This window comes from Phyllopteryx taeniolatus, chromosome 3, assembly GCF_024500385.1.
Source record: "Phyllopteryx taeniolatus isolate TA_2022b chromosome 3, UOR_Ptae_1.2, whole genome shotgun sequence".
Lineage (NCBI taxonomy): Eukaryota > Metazoa > Chordata > Actinopteri > Syngnathiformes > Syngnathidae > Phyllopteryx > Phyllopteryx taeniolatus.
In genome coordinates, this window is record NC_084504.1 from 4,837,694 (window position 1) to 4,864,988 (window position 27,295).

Below are 27,295 nucleotides of genomic sequence, written 5' to 3' on the forward strand. Positions count from 1 at the left end.
ACTGCACAGGGAGACCGAGATGCCCAAGACACCCACTGCCTCGTTGGCGGTCCCTCTCCACTCAGTCACCGTTACTGCCCCTGCGAGTGTCCCCGTTTGCGGGGTTTCTCATGTGGTACAAGCTCGCGGCTGAGCTCAACTGAATTGAAAGAGGAATTAATCAGATCATGAAATGATTCCATTCAGGACGTTCACTCAAAAGTTTATTTGAACAAGTCATTCGCGAATGACAAAGCTGCTCGAGCCCCATCTACCTCACTGCCCACCCCCCAAAAATAAAAAACATGCAAAATGCTTGCTATGCAAATGCACACTGACACATTTGAATCTGGTGCGCTTTCAGTATTTTCCGTGCGCATGCACACCTGAAAATCACTTATGTGCACCCCTGTACATAACGTATAGTGTGTTAATAATAATGGCCTATTTTTCAGGAATTTTTGTGATTAATTCTTGTCCTCATTCATATCAATTTAGCACTTTATGAATCAATGCAAAGAACATGCTTATGCTGTACCGTTCAGTGCAAAACATTAGAACGTTTCTGTCAGACCCTCCGTTCGCTTCTTTCACTTAATCACCAAAAGAGATTCAGTGACACAGATCGAAAACTGTTTTGTATCTTGATCCATTGACAGTCCCTTCATGCGACCACTCATACTAAGAAGCCCTTTCTTCATTTGATATTGCGCTCGCCTTTGCAAATTGATTTTTGCCCGAAGGTACGTCCTCATCAAGGCTTTGAAAGATCAAGTAATGTATTATGCGAAATTCTACGTGTAGAGATAGACAGACAAGAGACAGACAGCCCCATCCCTCCGAGGCTGCGGGAGAAAGGTGACCTCATTTCACCAGACGACTCATCTCCCATCTCGTGCCGTGCACATTGATAAGAAAACAGGATAATTTCATGCATTATGGTATCATAAACTGTTGGTTTATTTTTTAAGTGTTGTTATTCAGCAGGCTTCTGACACTGCAGACCTCTATCATCTTGTTGTCTGAATGTTCTGAGAAGTTTTCAAAGACTTTACAGCTTCAGACGGGAGGGAACAGTGCAGCTTTTGATCAGTGTTGCTGTCTGTGGTGAGGATGTACAGGCCCTAACCCTGCGATGGCACTGCAGTACTCCACCAACAGTCGGCCCAGTCGCCCTCCACCCACTTTCATCTCCACACAGCTCCCAGCCCTGTCTAGGCACAATGCACACAAAGGGCTGAGGGTGATATAGTGACAGAAGATCTATCCTTCAACTGGCTGGGGCTGGGAGACCTTGTACCCTCATAAATCAGCTTCCTAACAATGAACCTTAGTTTCCCCCTGCTCTCCTTTTCTATTCCTCCTCTATCTCGACCCGGTGTTTTCCACCCACTGTGCCATCAGGAACCTTCTCGCCCTCCATAAACACCCTAATTACCTTAGTGTGAAAGTGGCTCCTTTGTTTATTTTTGCACCTCAGACTGTTCCCAAGGTCCTCCTTCACCACTTTTTTCTATACTGTTGTTATGTGGAGTAGCCAGTAGGGAATGCCAAGAATGTTGCTGCTTGTTTTTCATGTTTCGAAACAAAAGACCTACTTATGTCTCCATAGTAGTTCAAAGTATATCAAATCATCTTCAGAGGCAGATCCGAATGAAAGTGAGAGAGGTGAACAAGGTTTGATTAGTTGCTAGTGTGATGAGTTCCAGTAAAATGGGCTCTGCCAGCAATAATTTAACAGAAAAAAAAAATTATGATTTGAAGTATGAATTTGGTCTATAAAAAGAGTAAATACAATGAGCACATCGCTTTAGTGACAAAATAGAGCAGTGAGCAGCTTTCCGGCACAATTTCAGTAGGTGCCTTGTCGAAGGGAACCTGGGCTATGAGTGCCAATGCCATTTGGGAAAATGGAACCTGAGTCCCTTTGGTCGTAAACAATTAATAAAGTATTACACAGTGGACTCTCAGAACTTAAACCAGTTGGAAAATATAACAATGAAAATACTGTAACTATTAAAGTAAATTATGGTCCAAAAGTTAAAGAATGTGGATGAAAACAGGGCAATGCGGTACAAAAATGAGACAGCGTGGCTTGGAATCAGCTGATCTCCCCCACTCCCTTGACTCTTAAATATTTTTGTTCTCTGCCAGGTTTTTTTCGGGGGAGAGGCAGGGGTGTATATCCTTTCTAAAAGCGTATCAGTTATCACATAGCAAAGATGAAAATGTTCATGACGACACTAGATCTAAAAAAGGTTACTTATTTTCAAAGATTTTTTGGGGGGGGTTTCATCTTACAATTAACAACAAATACTTGCATACAATCTTTTTGCAGTTACATGACATGACAAAATGAAATACAAAGTAATGTTTGGTTTAATTTTCTTAAATTCAAAACCCGAACAAGAGCAGCCTTACAAGTTCTGGTCAAGTTCTGAGTGTCCATTGTAGTATGTCATTCATCAGTTGTTACTGTTAATTCAAATAGTTCGGGGCTGTTTAAATTAAACTGAAAGGTGTTTGGAAGCTTGAAAATGCAAGCATTTAAAAACTAATAGATATCAAGTCAAATTCATTATACTTCACAGTGAAAGTTCTAGAAAATGGCAGTTAAACATTCTTGCGTTGCGTCATCAGCCGCAATCATAGCCTCCATCTCACGTACTGTCAAGATGTTGGCTCAGGGAGCTGACATTTATCACTTGCTATAGTGAATGTTTAGTAATTTTTTTGCATTATGGTGACTGATTTTTCCGCCACAATTTTGCATAGTGCAGAGTTCCTGACTTGGTTGTGCATTTTTGACAACAACTGGGTTCAAGTGTGGAGCAGACATTCGTCAGCAACAAAAAAATATTTAAACATTTAATTTTTATGTAAAAATCTGCACATTTCTAATTTTTCACACGTGCGAGTAGATGACAAATTTACTCGCCCTGTCTCAAATTTTAGGGGCAACCATTTAGAGGCAGTCTGGAGCACCATGTAAAACAGGCTTAAACCTGCAGTATGTAATGATTTTTTGTTTAAAAAAGAAAAAAACAAAACATTTTCACCCAAGCCACTACTAGAGGAGATGACAAATGCTGATTAAGCCTATCTGCCTCTAACATCTTGCTCTATTTTTCAGTATTAGATTTTTTAAATATATGTAGTGTCTACCGTAGACATTTCTGCGCTGGCTCACTGAAAATGACATAGTGGAAATGACGCATTTTTCCGAGCAGTCTGCGGAGCGTGGCCCCTTGTCTTTTGTAAAAAGTTCACTAAACATATTATTTTGTGTTTCTGTGGCAGAAAATAATCATACATCAATTATAGTGTAAACAAAAAGAATAATTAATTGCCGCGAATAAACAAAATCTCTTTCCGAGGACCCTTACACTGCCCAACAAGATGCCTGATGTAAAATGCATGCACTGAACAAACGCAGCAATAATAGGGAAAGACTCACTCTGTCTGTATTGTAGCCATCTGACGTGACCGAAATTCATGTGTTCTTCCCAAGACCCCTGAGCTGCCCAACAAGGTGCCTGTGGTAAAAAAAATTAAAAAAAGTAAATAAAAATTATAATAATAAAGTTCAGCAACATCCAAGCCAGGCATGCACAAAATACTATAGTGAATTTAGAACAATTGCCCCTTCCAACTAATTATTTTTTTCTCACTGGCTGTTCTTCAAAACAGAATAAAAATGTAGAATCTTGTGGGATCATCACATACAAGGGGTGGCCTACATCATATCGAAGCGAGGGACAGCCTTGTTGTTGTAATGTGTAATTCCAGCGTAGGGGCCGACATAATTGACATATTCTAACTTTAAACACCGAAAATGGTAGTTTGTGAAAACAGAGGACATGCACGTTTGAATTGTTTGATCTAATCTTGTGCATGTACCTGAGCACCATGACAACAATAATGGACTACAGAGTTATTTTATCTTTTGTGTGTAGACCCTACTTTGTACAGCAGCGTCACGTTACGCCAAAACATAACATTTATGAACCCATACATGTGCAGAGCAGGGGAATTATAAAGACATTAAGAATCTGCAAATGTAGGTTTATTGTCAGCTGGGATGGCCCATGAATCACACTGCTAACTGTTTAAGGTCATTTTTTTGTGGATCAGTTCGGAACACACATGGAAGCTAAAGTGTTTTTACCCTGGGTTGGACATATTTTTGTAGTTCACACAGATATAGAGAAAGAATGGCTAGCAGTGGAAATCCCTTTTATATTGTGAGCTATTTATATTCCTCTATGAGGGGCTTCAAACCTTCAGCCTTCGAATCAGTCCGCTAGCGGACTTAATGACTGCCGTAGTCCAAGTCCCTGCCATTTGATCACAATCCAATCAAGCATTAAGTTCACTAAAATCTCTAAGAAGGGTATCTGGAAGCTGCTCCAATTTTCCTTACTTCAAATCTTCTTTACATAGATGAACTGTGTCAGTGGTTACAATTCCTGCATACAGATCCTTGAGGGAGACCAAGATAGTCCAAAGATACATTTAACCTCGGTCTCTCAGGGAGCAGTCCCCGATCTTTTTTGCACCATAGACTGTTTTCATGTAAAGATATATATTGACAGACCATGGTAGCCACTGCACAGGGAGACCGAGATGCCCATGAAGCCCACTGCCTCGCTTGCAGTCCCTCTGCACTCACCCATTGTCGCTGCCCTGCGAGTGTCCCCATTCGCGGTGTAGTTTCTCATGTGGTACATGCTTGCGGTCTTTTGATACGGAACCTAAACTGTAGCTCATATGTTTAAAATAAAGTCCCTCTCCTTCATAAGACCCCAGTGCTCCGTGTGGAATTTGACCCATCCTCGTGTCCACCAAACAAGGCTGGGTGCTGACGGTATTTAACATTAAAAAAAAAAGACTACCGATAATTGAAAACAGTCTTCAAGGTTCATCTATGTCCGAAGGTGTTCTTCAAAGCCTTTTTTTAACAAGCCTCGTGAGTTTACATACTCATTTGACATTTTTAACACGGGCACATTGTTGTTGTTTTTGTTTTTTTTGCTCTGAGAGTGCGATTTGCATAGTAGTTTTTCAATGAAAACTACATATTGCTGCTTGTCACCTTGGAGCTTTGCAGAATTTAACTGTCCATTCATCTACCCAATTTTCCCTGGCGATGATTAAAAACTGCAATGGCACATTTGAGATTATGTTCAGTGTTGGGCTGTTAAATTTGCACGCACACATGGGAAGACTCAGGCTTTCCAAACCACCAGTAAGGATAAGCGGTACGGAAAATGGATGGATGGATGGACTGAAAAGTTCCCATGGGGCTCACATAATCCTAGAGAATTAGTCAACTGTGGATCGCCTTCCTCCACATTCAGATGGAACATTTACCTGAAATCAGAATCAGAATCAGAATCATCTTTATTTGCCAAGTATGTCCAAAACACACAAGGAATTTGTCTCCGGTAGTTGGAGCCGCTCTAGTACAACAGACAGTCAATTTACAGAACACTTGGGGACAGAGACATTGACAAAAAACAATTGTGCAAAAAGATGCAGAGTCCTCTAGCATTTAGAGCAGTTCGAATGACTAATATTGCAATAGACTGGTGCAATGACCATTGTGCAAGGGGCGCTGAGACTTCAAGGAGTGTATGCGGTTTAAAGTGACGAGTAGTGCAATAATCTGGGACAATGTTGGTCTTGCAAATGTTACAGATACTCCTCAAACAGTGTGCAATGGAGCAGATGCTACTCTGGCATGAGTGGCCAGTATATGCAAATAGTGCAGCATGGCGAGACAACTACAGTGAGTGCACGAGTAATACATAATTGGCCCACAGAAATGTGACAATGAACTCAAGTCAAAAAAATTGCCAGCTTGTTGTAATGGAATTATAGGTTAGGTGTTTAAGAAGTTGATCGCAAGAGGGAAGAAGCTGTTGGAATGTCTACTAGTTCTAGTTTCCATTGATCAGTAGCGCCTACCTGAGGGAAGGAGCTGGAAGAGTTGGTGACCTGGGTGCGGAGGGTCCGGGAGGATTTTGCACGCCCTTATCTTAGTTCTGGCAGCGTGCCAGTCCTCAATGGTGGGTAGGGGGGTACCGACAATCCTTTCAGCAGTTTTGATTGTCCGTTGCAGTCGGAGTTTGTCCTTTTTTGTAGCAGTACCAAACCAGACTGTGATGGAAGAACACAGGACTGATTCGACTACCGCTGTCTAGAACTGTCTCAGCAGCTCCGGTGGCAGGCCGTGCTTTCTCAGAAGCCGCAGGAAATACATCCTCTGCTGGGCCTTTTTGAGGACGGAGTTGATGTTAGTCGCCCACTTCAGGTCCTGAGAGATTGTAATTCCCAGGAACTTGAAGTTCTCGACGGTTGACACAAGGCGGCTGGACAACGTGAGGGGCAGCTGTGGCGAAGGATGCCTCCTGAAGTCCACGATCATCTCTACAGTCTTGAGTGTGTTCAGCTCTAGGTTGTGTCGGCCGCACCACAGCTCCAGCCGCTCCGCTTCCTGTCGATATGCAGACTCGTCACCGTCCTTGATGAGGCCGATGACAGTGGTGTCATCTGCAAACTTCACGAGTTTGACAGTCAGGTGCGCTGAGGTGCAGTCGTTCGTGTAGAGAGAGAAAAGCAGCGGACAGAGGACACAACCTTGGGGCGCCCCAGTGCTGATGCTGCGTGTGGATGAGGTGGCCTCCCCAAGTCTGACCTGCTGTGTCCTGCCTGTCAGAAAGCTGTAAATCTACTGGCAGATGGCAGGTGAGACGCTGAGCTGGAGAAGCTTGGATGAAAGGAGTTCAGGGATGATGGTGTTGAACGCTGAGCTGAAGTCCACGAACAGGATCCTCACGTAGGTCCCTGCACTGTCGAGGTGTTCTAGGATGAAGTGCAGTCCCATGTTGACTGCATCATCCGCAGACCTGTTTGCTTGGTAGGCAAACTGCAGGGGGTCCAGCAGGGGACCTGTGACACTCTTGAGGTGGTCCAGCACGAGACGTTCAAAGGACTTCATGACCACAGATATCAAAGCGACAGGCCTGTACTCATTCAGACCCGAGATTGCAGGTTTCTTGGGGACTGGAATGATGGTGGAGCGTTTGAAACAGGATGGAACTTCGCACAGTTCCAGAGATCTATTGAAGATCTGAGCGAAGATTGGAGCGAGCTAGTCCGCGCAGACTTTGAGGCAGGATGGGGACACATGGTCCGGGCCTGCCGCTTTGTTAATCTTTTGTTGTTTGAAGATGCGTCTCACATCCTGTTCATGAATGCATGTTACGATGCAGAAACATGTTTTTGCTGTTTTGCCAGCGGTTCTCAAACTTTTCTTGACTCCCCCGAGAAAACCTTTTATATATTACCAAACTCCCCAACAAATAATTTGAAGATTTAAAAAATGTTATACTAAATTTAAGCAAAAACGTCCAGGTATTTAATTTGAATTTTATTATTCACATTTGGTGCAGTTTTTTCCCACTATTATTACTATTACTATCCACTCCAAAATCTGTATGTACCTTTTATCATTAATGGTGCCTTCACAGATGTGCAAGCTACCCATGCCATGGGCACAAACACACCCATCCCAGATGCTGGCTTTTGAACTTTGCGCTGATAACAATCTGGATAGTCCTTTCCCTCTTTGGCCCAGAGAACACGACGTCCATGATTTCCGAAAGCAATTAGAAATTTGGACTCGTCAGACCACAGCACACATGAGCTCGGACCAAGAGAAGCCGGCCAGTGGAGTTTCTGGGTGTTGTTGATACAGTATATGGCTTTCTCTTTGCATGGTAGAGATTTAAACAATATTCCACTGCAGTCCCATTACCCACATGCTTAAAGCTACCGATACCAGGTATCAGTATCGGGCGTATACTGGCCTTATTTCAAGCTATAGGCTACTTGTGAAGGCTGCCGATAGCAGCCACCATCCCCCCAAAGTTACCCCAAAAATGCCTTGTAACTTTTACACACCACTGAGAAGAGTATTCTTAACAAGTTGGACAAATTTGAATGAATAAAAAAATGGCAAAGTATATGAAATGAGGCTTTAAAAAGGACAAGAATTGAGATGTTCTTTCAGCTTCCACAGACTGTGGGTGTAACGCTGAACAGTCTGAAAACCCAGCCTCCCCAGAACTTTCAGCTTTCAATCAAATACGTGCCTTCTCTCCTGGCTCCTAAGCAGGGGGAGGAGAATACCCAGCGATGCACGATGACCTGGAGCCGCACCGCTGGGACAATTTCCTCCTTTGCCTCCGGTGAAATTCAGCGGGCCGTTAATCGCGCTGCCGTGGCTGCCGAACGGTGAACCATATGCCTCAGCAGTGCGATGCCCGGCGGTATTGTACCCAGTCTTTGCACGTTTTCAGCACTTATCTCCATCCAGTCATTGTCAACACCGCTTATCCTGGTTAGGGTCGCGGGGTGCTGGAACCTATCCCAGCTGACTTTGGGCGAAAGACGGACTACACCCTGAACTGGTCGCCAGTCAGTCGCAGGGCACATATAGACACAGACAAGCATTTGCACTCACATTCACACCGTGGGAACTGAACCCACGCTGCCTGCACTAAAGTCAGGTGAGTGTACCACTACACCATCAGCTGCACCATCCATTTAATGGACTAATTGGGGGGGGGGGGGGGGGGGGGGGTCGTCCATTACAGCCAATTGTTCGTTATATTGCAGCACTTTTTTTCATGGCCTAAATACCACCATAGGTACCGTACGGTACAAAATTAGTTGTAAACTTTTTACGTGGCATAAAACAAACAATACAGCACTAATTTACTGCAAATAAATATTTAAAAAAAAAACAACAACTTGAAAGTGTTTGAAAAGTTCATCCACACTTTACTCCTTCAGCCAGGATTTGAACCCAGGCCTGCTGTTTTCAAGAGCGCGGCGAGCCAGGACGCGTGCAAATTAGCCATGTGCCTCATGCTGCTGGCCCGTTACTTCCGATATCCGTTAAACCGGGGTCCCTTAAAACAAGGTTCCACTGTATATGTATACAGGTATAACCTGTTAGCCCCTGAGGTCTTTTTACTCCACCACCTTCCAACAGGTCAATGTTTGAATTCATTCAGTAGCTGAAATACATTTCTGCAAAAAAAATTCCTGCTTTTGAGTTTTCCAAAGCGCTTAACAGGTTTTGACCAACAATTGCTAAATGTAATCAAAGATTCAATTGCTTGAATGTAATCATTCAAAGATATTGAGTTGAAACAAATAGTAACTATAAACGCCACTATTTTGGCGGTATTGTGGATTGTAACTCGAACTAAAACCAGTGGCGCACGGTGGGCTAGCTCTTTTATAAGAACAATTGAATCGGCAACACTAGGGAGATGAAACAGCACTGCCAGGCTGGTGGAATGCTAAACCTCAGGCATTTCCTCTCTGCTTGGGATTTCTCCTTTCGGTGTTTATTTTAAGTCCAGTCATCCCTTTCAGCCTCTCTCGACTGTCCAAACGTCTCTCGAAGTTCTCGGTTAAGCTTTCATTGACATTATTAGATTAACATTCCACCGTAGTCGTGGACACAGTACTTGATATCGGAGTGTGAATTCTTTCACGTACGACCCAACCCTCCCTCACATCCAGAGCAGTGAGGGGAACGGGACAAAGAGGCAGAGAAAAGCAGCCGCCTGCGTGCATGTGTAAAAATTTGCAGCGTACGGGCGTGCCTTTGCCTCAATGGGGGCAACTTTCGTTTTGTGTCTGACACCCCCCTCCTTTTCCTCTCTGTGTCCCTCTAGGCCACAAAGGGGGAGGGGGTCCTTGGGGTGAAAGACAGAGGCAGCTGGGGTGTATAGAAGGTGCTGGTCCCACCCCAGCAAGGTGCTAGAGATAGACCCAAAAAGGAAGCCTAAAGTGCGCGTGTGAGTTTGTGCATGTGTGCATGTGTCTTATATTGAGACATACATAATCTAATGCACATTGTCTTAATGTCAACACAATTCTGCTCCAGCCGCTATGGACTTGGATGAATTAAAGAGCAAGATTCCTCAGACGAATACAGTATGTTTCTCTTTCCTTCTATACTCCCTCCATTCTATAAATACATCATCTCTGCAAAGCAGTCTTTCCCGTACTAGAAGTTGTCAAATACAATAAACACAGCTGAACAGAGACTGGATTTCACGTGCTATGAATTTCAAAATAAAAGCTCTTTCATATGTTTCAGTTGCAGACGCATCACACTTATGTCAGTCTTTCAACATGGTGATGACTTCAATGAAGATACAGGAATGTAAAACAATAATAATGAAATTCATACAAATCTCTCTCTGTGTATGTTATTCATTTTTTTTTTTAAATGTGAAATTTTAAACATTTATTCTCAACCTCTAATTTGTGACAGTTCTGCATATGTTGTTAGTCTTAGATTACCAATAATGACAATGCCACACCAGCAGAAACAAAAGAGAAAACAACCAACAACTAAACAAAAACAAAAAATACATAATGGGCCTATGCCACTTTTTTTGGAATACCCCAGCACATAATTTTGGTGAGTAGAACAATAACAGTTCAAACAGATCCTAAATGTCGTATTATTTCACTTTCACTGTAAAAGTGTATCCACTCAAGTGACAAAAACTGAGCAAATATTTTGTCAATACATTTGCTCTTCATCTTTTCGAATAGTTTTTTTTAACAAACCTTTATGTAGCTATTTTTTTGTATGTGTAATACATTTCAATTGAATTATTAATTAAGTACATTTCTTTAATTTTCCTATATTTAAGTGCAGTGCACAATGTTACAGTGGCTTACAATAGCCTTTTTACTGCCAATTTCTGCCTCACTTTGGATGAACACTTACGCCTACTCTGCTACTGTATTTTCATCTCGGGTCTGCTGTTGTGGTACTTGGAGAACCAGGAATTTCTAAGGTGGTACTTAGTGTAAAACGTTTGAGAACCACTGATCTTCATCACGTGTAGTCTATTACATTTTAGCGCCGAGGTCCATAAAGTTTGATGTAAAGATTTTATACAAGCGCTATTTTAATATTGTGTTGTTGTACAGTAGATCTGTAGGCCGACATGAGCGCCACTGCGGGTTTGACTTTGAAGGGCATCTTGCACAACTTCCGGTGTAGTTATCGCTAACTTGGTTGAACTTGACGCGGCTAGTTGAGGATGGCTGACCGCTTCTGAGCCGCTACCTCTGCGCTCTCGGAGGGAAAACTCCACGTAAATACACGAGGTTAACGCAAGGACACGAGCGGAGGAGAGGACGCAAAGGCAGAACTTTCCCAACTGTTGGAAATAGCCATCAGACGTTGAGACGTTTTTTTTTTTTTTCTTTTTCCCATTTTGGGGAGCGACGGGAGGGAAATTGGACCATGCCTGCTGAAGTGAAACAGGTTCGTACTGGTGCCTGTTCTGAGGCTCATCTCGAGCTTCTCTCGCTCGTCTTCTATTTGCCCTCGAGAGCTAATTATTCGTCTTTATTAGACAGTTCACAGTCTCTGTTGCGTTTCTGCTGTCGTACGAGATGTCATTTCGGACGATGGCGTGTCCCGCCCCCCTTGTTGGTACCTTAGGCTGCATGGCAGCATCAGGTGAACACAGTGCCATCCGGGAAACATCTCATCATCAACTACGTTGAACCTGGACTTTTGTGGGCTCCCAGACAATACTAGACAGAATTCGCAGTAGTGCGTTCATGGGACCAGCGCAAAGTTTGTCCCTGATTATCGCTTGCAAGGCTCTTGACTGAATCCAGGCCAGATTTATAGCATGGGCTGTGCTGCAAATTGTGTGAAAGGCACGACATTAAACCGCTTTTGTCTTTTTCCTACGTAGATACCACTGGAATGTGCTTTTGTTAGTGCTTGTGAGAATTTGTGCGTACCGGGGCATGATGTGCATGCATTATTGGAGATGCTCCGGGGGTTTTTCCCGTCGAGGTTGGCGGCTCTCGCCTGATAGATTGACAGACATCTAAAAAAAAAAAAAAAAAAAAAGACAGAAAGTGAAGGAGTGAATAAGGCCAACATCAAGTCCGCCAGTGGTTAATTAGAAAAAAAGTTTGCTGTAATAATGGGTTGCGTTTCCCTGTGTAAATAAATGTCACCTAATAGCTAGTTATAAGCAATGGATGCTGAATATCCTCCCAAAGGCACCCCTTTATTATCCCATCCCTTTGGTTGTGATAACGCTGAAGCTTCTAAGTGCTGATGGAGTCAAACCAGGCTTGTTTCTCAAGGGCCACCACTTGTTGGGCTCCTATCTTGGGTGTATGCGTGCTGGAATGCGTGTCGACGACCCAAGAATATGTCCTTGCCACGTTTTTCCTAAAATGGCTCAGAGAGCTGAAGGATGGACCTTGCATCTGTGACCTCTACGGGTCCAAGATGGTTGGCATACTTTGGGCGAGGCCAACATCATGGCGTGACCTTTTCAACTTAGCTGGCGATTCCTCAGCTGGAAGGACCTGCTTCTCCATTGCTAAAAGTCCTAGTCACATTTAAGCCAATCATCTGGTTGTTTGTGTTCTTTAGTCTTGATTGTGGAGAAAAAGGGATTCAAACTCCTCACAGCCGTGGCTTTAAAACATGCACTTATACACGTTGTTCTCCAAATAACATGCAAAATGTGTTGTTGTTGCTGTGTGGCGTTCGTGCAATGAAATGAAAAATTCCGATGAAATGGCATGCTGAAGCAATAATTTTTTTAAATGAATTGTTGTAGCATTGCAGAGTAGGAAAAAAAAATTGCTAAATTCAAAACAGGAAGTTGTTAATTCTGAAATATTTGCTCTACTTTGTGCTATTCTACGTCTTCTATTAGTTTCGGACCCAGGAAGAAATGAGACAACGGCTGGCCCGCAGAGTGTAAATGAGTTTTTTGCCCAATTGATATATTTGCATAGCCTCCAAATTAGTGGGGGAAAACTCCAGCAGACCATATCTGAGTTAAATTTGAAATCTGTACAGCAGAAGGATGCAGTGCCCAAGGCCTCAAAGTTCAGGTGCTGCTGCTGTAACAACTTCACATCATGAAAAATAGAAAAACAGGTATGTCACAGAGAAGAAATGAAAACATCAATAATCCAGTAGTCACCATCTTTCTAAGGTCTATCAAAAGCCAGACGACACTCTTCCTCTTCAGCAAGGAGGACCCATCTGCATAGCAAAATAATTCATGATGATCCAGCCAAAGACTAAAAGGGGGCTTGTCTTCAGTCTGCCAGTTTCCTGACAGCTAGCGGGGCTTTCTGCTGCAGTAACTGAGCGTTTGTTACATGCTGTTTGCATTCCTCAAGAAAATTAAAGTTCTGAATGTTTTTCAGTGGCAGGGTTTTGTTCACTCCTTTCCCCAGGCACCCCTATGCGAATCCGTGGATCAATAGTTGAAGACATTTAGAGCATGAGAAATTCCTTTGTTTCGGGGTCATACAAGAATAATGACTCTGACCGGTAACATATGAACACATACTAGCTGAGGAGAGTGCATCAATGGAAGATACATTTAATGGAGGGTTGGGATGGGTGTGTGCTGGTCTTGTGTTTTGAAGGTGAGCAGGTCTTGGAGGAGACATGATCATATGGTGGTGGGTCATACCAAATGGCCTCCTCATCATGCAGCATGTCAATGTTTGCCATACAAGTCCCGTTGCTCCTCCTTGTTGTACATGATATGTCGTGTTACATTATGTATTATGTCCTCCTAAATATGCAATTTAATGTTTTAGGTCAACACGCTAACATCAATTTAGCTTTAAAATCAACTTTTATGTCATTGTCAGTTGTATAGCAATTCCCTTGCAGTGCACGTTTGAGTTCATATCCTGTAAAGGGATTTTCTATTAGTATGTCATTTTAGTCTGCCAGTGCCGTCCTTTTGAAAGGCGGCACTGACTTTATGATAAATATTTCAATGCAACCCAACCACAGACATTTGTGCTCTAAGTAGGTTGAAACAGATACTAAGAATTACGCACAAATGGCAAGTAATAGACTGGGCTATAGATAGTGCACTGTATGTCCATGCAGTGTATCGCATGAACACCCCTCAGCTTTTTGGTTGTTTTTGTCTGTGGTAGTTGTGGATCACTAGCAGGTGTTCATGCAACCCCTAGAATACCCCCCCCGCCCCTTCTCTTTTGCACCCCCCTTACTTTGTCCTGAGTCACTGCTGGCTCCCGCCTCGACTGATGCAGCCGCAAGTTCGTTCCTTCACTGTGTGACGAATGGAAAAGATAATAATTATCCCTCTCCTTTTATCATCGCGTTGATGGAATTAAAGTAATTTGAGGGACAGTATATTGGGAAGCTGGAGTGGATGCTGCCACACAGCCAGGTTAGAAAACAGCAGTGAGGAGAGTAGCAGTGCATTCATGAGATGGCAGTCTTATTATCATGCTTCAGCTGCTGTTTCTCTTTGCATATTCAGGGCCTTTTATCCAACATTTTGTGCAGCTGCTTTAGTCCACACAAGATTTTGCCTGATAACACTATCACTTGCCCCTACTAGTTCGTAACGAGGACTTTTCAGCGCAGTTGAGCTTTTTTCTGTGGCCAAATTTGTTGAATTTGCCATCGATGACATGTAGACACGTGTCAAACCACATACCCTTCAACACACACAAGCTAAAAAAGAAAATCAATTTGATCCCAGTGCTATTTGTTCAGTGTTTGTTTGCAGGCTCTTGACAGTGGGATTCATAGTTTCCCGGACTGTTTCCAATGAACACCTCCCTATCTTTGCTGCAGGAAGGCAGAAACTGGAATCCTGTTTTTGATCAGATAGATAAAGAAAGCGACTAGCCTTACAAAAAATAACTGTGCTACAGTTACACCAGACAGGATCTGACATTCATTTAGTTTTGCATAAAATCTGTGCTAGGAGCTGCAATAAAGCAGCTTAACTTGTAGTGACAATGTTTACTTTATTTACCATAATACTCTGACACACAAATGGTGGTAAGATTACGTAATGTATCAGTTTGATCATGCTCGAATTTTAAGACATAGAAATCACTATGCTCGGATAAAGATGTGATTTATTGAAGTCAAATCATTACTGATGTGGTTCAACAGAAATAAAGGATGAGGAAAAGACAACTTCAGGCACTATAGGAACAGTATTTAGACATCTAATCAATTTATCACTAAGGATTTGGCCAGGGTCCCTTTAATTCTCCTGGAATCTTACTTTTTCATCGTGCCTAGATATGTAACGCTAGTATATACTGCACCTTTATCGGTATAACACACAAACCCTGCCCTACATTTGAACCAATGAACTATAACAAATATTGTGAGCCAGGCCCTCTTGTCCAACATCAGTGACCTCTGGCCTCAAAAATGTTTTTTTTTCCTGGATGAATAGAAGAAAGAATTCCACATATACACACACACACACACACTCCAAAATCCATTGAAAGTCTTCCCAGAAAGGCATTATAGCCGCAAAGGGGAAACCATCTCATATTTCCTCCTAGCTTTTCACTTCTTCTTAGGTGTATGTAATAGAAAGCCTCCATAACAATTGTAAATTATATCCCAATCATTTTGCTGGTTTTCCAAAAGGGAATATGGCTAAGGGTGTGCATTTTTGCTGGCGGACTTGTAATCACTGACAGCAGTTTCTGCAGAAGACATGGTCAGACAGTTTTATTTTGCACCTGTAAAGAAGGACTACCTTTAAGTCATTAAAGATCAATTGCCAGGAGTTAATTTGGTGTGATGATCTTCTGGACTTTTCATACTGGGATTATTTGCATGCCTCCAGGTTGGTTCAGCTTCTGGGGCCTACTTTGGGGGCATTTATCTTTGGTTCATATATGCTCCACCCCATTTATTTTGCATCTTGGGACCTCTGAGAGAGGCCCTTCGGGGGAAGGTCAGAATTTTTATGAAGCTTCCCTCAAGCAGAAAAAAAACAAATGCCTCTCTACTTCTCCCTTTCTTTTCCATCCAATGTATGAGACAGTGTATGTAGGGTAATGTCGGGGCCTGGGGAAGACATGGCTCAGGCTCCACTTGCGTGTTTAGTCTGGAACTTTCTTTTGAAGGATTAGCCCACTTCCTGCCACTGGAAACGGTGAGATGTCAGGGAGAGCATCGATCTGCCATCATGGTACCATCTGTCTCTGGCTGCCTTTTGGGATTAATGATTCCCTCTGACAGCTCTTTAGTGGGGCTCTATTAGAGTTGACTGGCCATTCAGATTACTCTGACATGTGGCAGTGCGAGGACTTTGCATAGGACATCCTTGCTGTTTTCTTTCTTACATGCGAGTCATTCCAATCATACAAAGTTAAAAACACAGTGGTGTGATGTGCAGACAGAGAGGTATACATTGCAATTGCATTTGGATTCTGTACCGTTTTGACCCTTTTTTCTGGTCAAGATAACCAGAGCAAGTGTTTGTGTCAAACTCCAACAAGTCTGTTTATTGCTTACTTAGAGCTCAGTCACAAAGCAGGTTGGGGGTTTGCAGTGACGACTGGCGGTTATTGACCTCGCGGGTGGTTGAAGAACTCTGACGAGGTCCGGCCCCTCATTAGAATGCTGTTCCGAACCTCACTACACACAACAGTTGCTGTTACTGCTGATGGCTTGGGTCCAGGGAGAAAAATAAAAGAGAGAGCGTTAGAGGTAGAATCAAAGTCCAAACCACTGTAAGTTGACCGACATTGGCTCAACGACAACCCCTGCTACTTGCAGCTTTTGCTGGAGCAGCTGCAGCTGCACACAAACATTATGCTAACCAGTGGCAAGAGTTCAGCCAAAACCAGGACGAGAACTCCCCAAAATGGAAAGACAAATCTGCTCCTTGCATTCTTTGTGCTGCCGACTCTCCATGCAGACAGCCAATTGTAGAGTTTAATGGAGGCATTTAGACGTTCAGTGGTGGTTGTCATATGCCATTACATGGGATGGCACAGTCTTGCTTCTCATCTTCTCTTGATATGTGCTCTTCCCATTCCCAGAGGAGCCACTTGTGAACAATGGAATGATGCGCCTCCTCACACATTCCATGGGCTCTTTTCAGCTATCCAGTGAATCTGTACCGCATGTGACTGAGCTTACAAAATGACTCCACGGGGTTCATATATACTGTAAATGAATAAAATACCATCTTGTCCCATCACACCTTCTTGTTTCTCAATTGTTTATGGAATGTGTAATAGGATGTGAAGAGTGTCAACCTGAGCCATAAATATGGAGGGACAAGTGTTAGTCACCCGTAGAAGGTGCTGTACTTAAAATTCTTTTGGCGGGATAAAGGGTGCAAAATCCCGATGTCTGCTTTTAAGCTCTTTGTACCCTACAGCTTCAGCCAAGCCAGCGTTTACTTTGGTAATAGGACATTGCAGCTGTGTCAGCTTTCTGTAATTCTATAGGGTGCCCTTGAAAAGTTTAGAACAAAAGATTGGGTTGGGAACTGAGCTCGGGTCACTAGAGTCCCAGTAGCCCTCAAACATAGAGCAAAGTTTTTTTTCTACAGTTTGTAAAACAAGCATCACCATTTTGTAAGTTATGTGTGAGCCTTATAATAAAAACTAAATAACAGATTATAGTGTGAATAAAAATAAATACACACACACACAAACACACACCTTTATATAGTGTCAAGAGTTTCTGTATTACATCTGTAAAAGTAATTACATTGGCTACTGGATGCTTTCACAATTTCAGATCAATAGTTTGACCCTGAAAATTTCAGGGAGGGGTCTTGATTTCGCTCTCTAGTTGGTCAGTAGCTATAGGACAAAAGTGCACTGAATACCCCAAAGTTGCCTGAGTTGAACAAACAAGGCTGTTGAGACAGACCTCCCTGAGTTTCTAAATTCTTTCCATTATACTCTGGGACAGCTAGGAGAGGCTTAATCCAATAAAACATTTTCTTTGCTGTTTTGTGCTCTGTCACTTCTTAATACAACTGTGTGTGTGTGCGTGTGTGTATGTGTGTGTGAGCGTGAGAGTGAGTGAGTGAAGTTACCAGCTGCAACCTCAGCTGTTCAGGCCACAAAAGAACACAAGCACTTGGGGTACGCAATATTCTGCATTCTGTAGTCCACACTTAAATTCAGGTGAACTTCATCCATCTGCTTTCAATTATGATTTACCTTGATTGTCTAAAATATCCACCTTAATTTAACTGTGTGTTTGTGAAGCACAGAAGGTAATTAATTTCTAACAACAGGACATGACTACTGTTGTTGTCTGTACAAAAACATATACTGTAATATTGTGAAGCCAAAAGTCATGAGAGTCCAGAATGAGAAAGTCTATCCCCCAATTTCTGTTTCAATAAGGAAAGCTTAAATTGGTTTTGCAAATTATTGCTTAACTGCTATGTATTTTTGAAGACTTTTCAAACCCTTTCCACAGAAACATTTAAAAAATAAATTATATCCAAAAACCCACTCACACTGGTACAAACCTAAAACACTGTGGAAACACTACCTAGAAATAACTATTAGCACTAAAAATGATTAGTGTTGGTGAATAATGAAATGTAGGATTGAATTGCATTGCCAGTAATTTGGACAAAATTGTGAAAACAACTGAGCTAAACATTCTTCCAAGAGAAGAATGACCTAAACACAGCTAAAAACACGGAATAGCATCTAAGAATGAGACAGAAGCGACCTTTTATGAGCCCTGATCTAAATCCTTTTGAACATCTGTTGAAGGAGGTGTAACATGCAATCTGGAGAAGACTTGTTTGCCTGTGAAGTGGCCCAAAATACATGTTAACACATGCACAAGTGTCATTGGGCTTCATTTGCAAACAGTGTGTATGCACAAATTTGTGCTGAGATCGTGCATATGATGATTTGACACAAAAATCTGTAATTCATCAAAATGTTCTTACTTGAATTTGTTCTTACTCTGTGAACAAACTTAGAACCTCCTCAGATCATGCTTGCGCACAAATAATGATCAGCTTTAAAAAAAAAGAAGCACAACATATTAAAACTATATTCATTTATAGTGCTAGGTATTGTTAAGAACCTCACGATTTGATTAGATTTCCATTCTTTAGCTTGCAATTCAATTCAATATTGATTTAAATGTTCCGATATTAATTCAATAAGTAGAAATACACAAATAATTAAGAGTAAATTTAAACGATTTTGAAATATTTATTTTCGATGCTATGTAAAAATATGTCGTATGTCACGTCACATTTTTATAAGCAATAAAACATCGGAAAATAAAAATTAGCAAATAACTTATTTGTGCACATGGAGAACAAAAGTAAAAAAAAAAACATGGCAGTTGTGCGTAAACACTGAAAAGGTAAAGTGCAGATAAACCGTGGAGTTTTTAAGCTTCCGCTGTGGTATTATAATTGAGGTTTATTGAGAATCAGACGTGATCAGTCGAACAGAACAAAGTTTCTAGAAGGGAGAGAGAAACAAAGACAAAAGACAAAGCACTAATTGTCAACAGGATGAGAGAAGTAAATCATTACATTATCTACAACAATGAACCATTAAATATGAGTGTTACATGGGGCTGTAGTGCTACACCCTGTGAGGGAAGGACAGGACAAGCTAGAACAGGACAAGGAGAGGAGAAGAAGCATGCAGGACAAGGGTCGTGAACCCGACTGTACAACTGAAGTGTGGTGGCATTAATTATGTATATTATAAAAGTCTACAGGACGAGAGTATAAGTGAGGGGATACACAAGCGATTTGCATATTCATTAGTTATTTGACCCCACACCCAGTGAAAGAGTCCTAGGGGTGTGTGTCTGCGGATACATGCAAGTGAATTGATACCGTTTTACATGCACAAAGACTGACAGAAGTGTCCTGGCGTGTCCAAATGTTGTTCAGCAAACTTTCAACGAGCTTTGACATGCTTTTTTTTTTTTTTTTTTCAGCAATGGGGTCTTGCATGGTGAGCGTGCATATAGGCCATGGCGGCGGAGTGCATTAGTCACTGTTTTCCTTGTGACAACAGTACCTGCTAATTCCAAGTCTTTTTGAAGCTCTCCTGAGGTGGTCCATGGCTCTTGTAAAACTCTTCTGATTATTCTTTGCACTCCTCTGCCAGACATTTTGCGAGGAGCACCTGATCGAGGCACATTTATGGTGGTATGATTGTCTTTCCACTTACATATTATGCCCCGACCGTGCTCACTGGAACATTCAGAAACTTAGATATGCGCCTGTAACCAATGCCATCGTTATGTTTTGCAACAATAGTTTGTGATGGCCTTTAGACAACTCTCTGTTCTTACCCATCATGAGTTGTGTCTTGACTCACACCTCAGCTCTGAGACCTTTTTGTAGGCCATCAATTAAGACTGAACAATCTGATATTCATTTGGACTGACAAGCGGCTGTATTGCTTTTTTGATTATTGATATATTTTAGGTGTTGTCTTGGCTTTCCATGCCTTTTTGCACCTCCCTTTCTTCATGTGTTCAATACTTTTTCCCTGTGTCATTTCACATTGTTACACAGAACTTATTTTTCTGAGTTTATTTGTTCTGCTTTCTTTGTATGTATGGATTACTTGGGGTTTTCCCATCTGGTTATATTTTCAGGTCAATAGCACCTTTGGAAGTATATTTAGTGAGAAAAATGGTGACGTGTTAAATACTTATTTCAGCCGCTGTACCTAATTAAGTAGCATGTTTGCGACATTGTGACAATTGACGGTACTTTCTTCATCAAACCCCATTCATTCATTTATTGCAGGGGTCACCAACATTTTTGAAACCAAGAGCTACTTCTTGGTACTGATGAATACAAAGGGCTACCAGTTTGATACAAACTCATGAAATAACAATTTTGCTCAAATTACCTTTATTTATATACTGTATGTCTATTATACTGGAACTCAGTACCTGAGGAGGTTAAACTGCTTACAACATACAAGGCCTTCACAAAAAAACTGAAAATGTGGCTAGTTAACACCTATAGCTGCCAACACTAAAAGACAAGTATGTTATGTTGTTTTTTTGTTATGATCAAAAAAATTATGGTTTTATTCTCTCTTAATAGTATAGTTTGATTATGTATCCTGAATTATATTATATTGTCTTGTAGATGTATTTTACTGCTTTTTTACATCATGGCCAGGGGACTACAGATGAAAACTAGCCTTCTGGCTAATTCTGGCTTTTTTAACCATGTGTACTGCATGTGTTTTATGAAATTGCATTGTCCCCTTTCAAAAATAAACTGATAAAAAATAAATAACTGATAATAATTATTCATGTTTATTATTATTGAAGACATTGATCATATGATTTCTCACCGTATTTCGTCACATTTAGGAATGAAATAAATATCAATACTCAACACATTATTTCTTTAAATTTCTGCAAGTGTAGGAAATCACTATGTCACATTTTCATCACCAGCTATTTGTTTACGAATCATGCACTCTGTTGCACCATCATTGTACAAATGTATTATGAATTATGTAACATACAAAGAGCTGCTTCCAGATTCTTAAATCGTATCACTTATTGAATTTGTAACCAAATCTGATGCATTTTTCAAAATTTTTAAATATTTGAATTTCATTTTGCCGTGCACTGCCATGTTGCCTCTGAGGACATCTCTCTCTGCTTCTTTGCCTGTTCGTGGGAACCCTGGCATTGCATGCTATGCACCATCCATCCATTTTCTGTACCGCTTATCCTCACTAGGGCCTCAGGCGAGAGGCGGGGTACACCCTGAACTGGTCGCCAGCCAATCGTAGGGTACTGCTTTGCACCAGTGTATTGTAATCCCGGGTGTAATTTGGCACTGCAACTCTGAGTGAGTCTTGCAGGTGTCCATCAGTGGTGTTTCTCTTTTTTTTTTAATCTTCATGTCAGAAAAGGCAGATTCACACAGATGGGTTGATCAAAAAAAGACGGCACCCTTCATAGCTGCTGTACATACACCACTGTACTTTTCTGTGACAACAAGACACCAAAGGTTTGGTGCAGCTTGATAGGCTTTGAGGTTGAGTTCATTTTGCAATGTTACTACTTCAATCTCCACCTGTCCAGCATCCAAGATGAACATTGCACTTAGTTGCTCAGCAATGTATGTTGTGTCCACATTCATGAAAGGGCTGGAAATTAACGACACACAAGGCTCAAGATGATAAAGGTCACAAAACCTATTCTCAATCTCTTGGCCAAATCTGTTTATGACTTGAGAGTACTTTTCTATAACTTTGTCAAAAGTCTCAGATGCATAAGCATTGTCTGTCAGCACCATCTGCACAGAAGGAAAGTACAGCACATTTTTTTCTGAGCTTTAAATGCATTTGGAGCACTTATCAGCAACAGTCTTACCTTTGCCTTGCAGCGCACAGTTCAAATGGTTGAGTTTCACAGTAATCTCTGTTAAAAATGCGAGGTCAAGTGTCTACTTAGTGTCCTCCAGTAGCAAGGTGTCTTTGCCTTTGGATTAGACGAAGTCTTTTGTTTCTCTCAAAAGTGAAAAAAACTAACCAAAAGGGAGTCATCACATGCTCAAAGCCGATCACTTTTGCACATAACGCCTGCTGGTGAATGATGCAGTGGTACTGCAGAAACTTTGGGAACTGTATGTCACCTTTACAGTGAGCAATGAATCCTGTATGTCGGCCGATCGTAGCAGAAGCCCCGTGTGTAGTCACTGATGCGAGTTTTTCCAAGGGAACCTCTTTCTGTTATAGATGTCTTAAAGGTAAGTAGTGTCAAAAGAGAAGTCATCAAACACCTTCCGGATAAACATAATTAACTGCACTGAACTGCTGCCGTCCACGGACTCGTCACACTGGATGCTGAACCACCTGCACTTTGCCAGATCCTGGCATTATGGCCATTTCAGCTGATTGGCAAAATTCCCAGACATAGCCGATACCAGTCTAACCATTGTAGTTGTCCCCAACTGGACATCTGAGCAAGTGGAAATTAAATCGGTTCCATTTTTCTTTCGTTTTAGGACTGTTCTTGTGATTATCATTGCAATTATATTGCTTCTTTGAAAACCTCCCCATCTGAAAATGGCTTATTTTTCTTCGCGCTGTATGTAGCTTCGGTTATTGTTTGGATAATTTTCACCGATCTCGTGAAAGACTGCTCTTTGCACAACGCTGCCTTCAACACACAAACTTTTTCAGCTCGTAGTGTGCTGCCAAGTGGGTAGTTAGCATGAAAGCTTGTGTGGCACGTTCTGAGATGTCTCTCCACATGTGTCGCTTTGGCGGCGCCCCAGTCGCTCCATGAATGAGAGACATGCAGGACTTTTTCACAGTTGTAACAAAGAATTCATCCTCCTATTCACTGTGAAAATTATGCTTTTGTTCTTTTGTCTGCCATGTACAACCCCAATTCCAATGAAGTTGGGATGTTGTGTTAAAAATAAATAAAAACAGAATACAATGATTTGCAAATCAAGTTCAACCTATATTTAATTGAATACACTACAAAGACAAGACATTTAATGTTCAAACTGATAAACGTTATTGTTTTTAGCAAATAATCATTAACTTAACTAAAAAAGACCGAGAAAGTTGAGGAATACTCATCAAACACCTGTTTGGAACATCCCACAGGTAAACAGGATGATTGGGTACAGGTGGGTGCCATGATTGGTATAAAAGGAGCTTCCCTGGTTTGCTCAGTCATTCACAAGCAAAGATGGGGTGAGGTTCACCTCTTTGTGAACAAGTGCATGAGAAAATAGTCGAACAGTTTAAGGACAATGTTCCTCAACGTACAATTGCAAGAAATTTAGGGATGTCAACATCTACGGTCCATAATGTCATCAAAAGGTTGAGAGAATCTGGAGAAATCACTGCATGTAAGCGGCAAGGCCGAAAACCAACATTGAATGCCCGTGACCTACGATCCCTCAGGCGGCACTGCATCAAAAACCGACATCAATGTGTAAAGGATATCACTGCATGGGCTAAGGAACACTTCAGAAAAACAATGTCAGGAAATAAAGTTCGGCGCTAAATCCGGAAGAGCAACTTGAAAAATCTACTATGCAAAGCAAAAGCCATTTATCAACAACACCCAGAAACGCCGCCGGCTTCTCTGGACCAGAGCTCTTCTAAGATGGACTGATGCAAAGTGGAATAATGTTCTGTGGTCCGATGAGTCCACATTTCAAATTGTTTTTGGAAATTGTAGACGTCGTGTCCTCCGGGCCAAAGAGGAAAAGAACCATCCGGACTGTTATGGACGCAAAGTTCAAAAGCCAGCATCTGTGATGGTATGGGGCTGTGTTAGTGCCAATGGCATGGGTAACTTACACATCTGTGAAGGCACCATTAATGCTGAAAGGTACATACAGGTGGCGGCACGGTGGGAGACTGGTTAGAGCGTCTGCCTCACAGTTCTGAGGACCAGGGTTCAATCCCCAGCCCCGCCTGTGTAGAGTTTGCATGTTCTCCCCGTGCCTGCGTGAGATTTCTCCGGGCACTCCGGTTTCCTTCCTGCCTGCAGTCCAGACCTGTCTCCCATTGAAAATGTGTGGCGCATTATGAAGCCTAAAATACGACAACGGAGACCTCGGACTGTTGAACAGCTGAAGCTGTACATCAAGCAAGAATGGGAAAGAATTCCACCTACGGAGCTTCAACAATTAGTGTCCTCCGTTCCCAAACGTTTATTGAATGTTGTTAAAAGAAAAGGTGATGTAACACAGTGGTAAACATGACCCTGTCCCAGCTTTTTTGGAACGTGTTGCAGCCATAAAATTCCAAGTTAATGATTATTTGCTAAAAACAATAAAGTTTATCAGTTTGAACAATAAATATCTGGTCTTTGTAGTGTATTCAATTAAATATAGGTTGAACATGATTTGCAAATCATTGTATTTTGTTTTTATTTATGTTTAACACAATGTCCCAACTTCATTGGAATTGGGGTTGTATTTTGGGTGTTAAATCATCTCAACATTGTCATTGTGCCTGCTACCTTAACTCCACGAATGCTACAGTTTGGTCACGTGCTACAATACAACCTTTGAACTCGCCTATTTTTATTTATTTTTTTTTAAATTGTCAATAGCAACAAAAAAAGCTAGATGCAGCACATTGTTAAGTGCCGTTTTTTTTCCCTTTTTTTTTGAATAGCAACACAAAACAAATTAAGAAGCTTGGCACTGGTGAACTATTTTTAGAACAGCCCGCGGGCACCCTGTTGGTGACCCTTGATTTATTGCATTTCTCAACAAGTTCACTATATTGCTCCCTGTGTAGCTTCTGTGCAGGTCTCCCATCTGCAAAACATTTGATACTAATTCCCACTCATCAGCAATGAAAGGAGAAGTGATTTTTATGTACGTAGGGGTCAGCCACTCCCTCTGCCAACTTCAACAAGTCCAAAACCGCTCTCTTAACTCTGCGTACCGCTTTGGGACGCACGACTTTTAACATGTTTTGGTGCTGATATTGTGTATCAAGGTTCGAGTGTCTTGCCCATTTCCTGTGTTCTGGATTTACAGGGGAAAATGAGCCCAAACGTCAGCTTTAAAAGTAGAAGTCGCTGGCTTCACAAAGCAGCTGCTGCTGCTTGCTTTAGTCGTTATTTTGATGACGTTTGGTCGAGTGCGGCGTTCGTCCATACAACGTGAATCACACACAAAGCGCACCTGACTGGTAAGGAGATGAATCGATTCAGAGGATTTGTTGAAGCGATATTGAATTGCAGGGGGAAGAATTGCATTGCATTGATGAATCAATATTTTTACCCACCCCTCGTTATTTTCGTGACTAATTTGGTCCACATGTATGTGGTCAACATTTGGCTGCCTTTTCTTTTTTTGGTCACAGTTTTCAGAATTTTGTTGGCAAGGTTGACAATGTTTCTTCAGTTATTATTCGTTTTAACAATTCATTATTGTGAATTTGGCTGCAGGTAATACATTTATGCTTGCGTTTCCTTCGTCGTGCGAATTTACTATTGATATATCGTGCGTGTTTGCATTATGCTGTGTTAGTAAAGACACATTTCCTGCATATTCTAAACGGTGCAGAACAATTGCAAGCCGTTTCTCTGAAATATGGTTATTGCAGCATGGACTGGGAGTTGGATATTATATCAAATGGAAATCCTTCAAAGGGAAAGCTATTTTGTCCCTTGCCACATTGTGATGTGACAATTACTGCGGGCCTGTGCAAAGAGAGTGATCTGGAACAACAGTGCCTTCCACAAAGCAGAATCAGAAGTTTACAGGCAGCAGGACTGGCACGATGTCTGCAGCCCTCTGACTCTGGACAAGCTACTACTGTGTGTTCCGTTCATCAAGCTAATTCACTTTCCTTCTCAACTCTCCTGCATCTCCACTTCAGTTTGTCGAAACTACTTTGGATACCTTTTTTTCCCCCCTCCTGTGTTTGAATTTCTCAGTGTGGCTGTTCGATCATTTTAAAGTGAGTCATACATAATAATGCAGTGAAAAAGTGTGCAATACCCATTGCTGATGATGTACCATATACATATTTTCTATTACTGGTAATGAGTAGTTGGGCTGAATAATGTTATTGTTTATTTTTTCAGCTTTGCCATTGTCAGAACTGCAGTTTTGTGCAGTGGGGTTCGGAATGGGTGAAAAAAAAATTACTTCAGTACCGCAGCTTTCAAAGAGTAAAGTGTGAGGAAGGAAGACAAAGAAAAATATGCCATTGGCGAGGCGTCACGCTAAATAAACACATCTGTGTTCCTTATGGACTTGAAAAGGAAAGATCTATATACATGCTTACTGGATTTACTTCTCCCCTAGTGAGTTGTTCGGGAATATACAGTATCAGTCTCCAGCATGCTTGCAGATGTAAAAGTTGAATGTTTGTCCCTGTTTACTTTGCTGTGATATCCTGTCTTGTAGTAGCTCCAATTTATTGAAGCGACTTAGAATGTGAGTCTGAATTCAGAATATTGATTTTGGGAGTCTCCAAGCATTTTTCATTGACAAGATAGAAATCTGAAAACTGCGACAGTACTTCTGTATTCAGTATACGTTTTATGTGGATTGTTTGCCTTGAGATTTATATAACATTAGCATTTCTGTAGGGTTACCTAAATGTTTGACTGCCTCACTGATGATTCTAAGCGAGTGTCAACCAGAAATATATATATATTTTTTTCTCTCTTATCCCAGCATGAACAAGCAGGCCATCATTGATGATGTGAAATGCTGTATTGCTTTACTTTGCTGATGCCACGTACTGTAACCCAATAGAATAAATATCTTGCATACCTCTCTCAGGCTGTGTGATCTTATACTGGAATCCTGCAGAGATGGCGTTTCATGTTCATGTCTGCTGAGCCTGTTTTGGTATGTGCTGCCAAGTTGGCCACAAGTTGCGTGATGAAATATGACAGCCCTGT

General features: G+C 41.6%; 1 protein-coding gene across 12 annotated transcripts in view; it reads left to right on the plus strand.

Annotated features, from left to right (window-relative positions):
* arvcfb (ARVCF delta catenin family member b) overlaps window positions 1-27,295 on the plus strand; it is a 272,320-nt gene that overhangs the window by 122,439 nt on the left and 122,586 nt on the right. Inside the window, exon 1 of one of the 12 annotated variants that reach the window (XM_061766574.1) lies at window positions 11,107-11,353. The exons of 10 other annotated variants lie outside the window; for them this stretch is intronic. In XM_061766574.1, coding sequence (XP_061622558.1) covers window positions 11,333-11,353 — 21 coding nt within the window. In that variant the 5' untranslated portion in view covers window positions 11,107-11,332. Of the gene's footprint in view, window positions 1-11,106; window positions 11,354-26,132; window positions 26,341-27,295 lie in introns of those variants that run through there. One more of the 12 variants, XM_061766576.1, reaches the window with a different exon arrangement.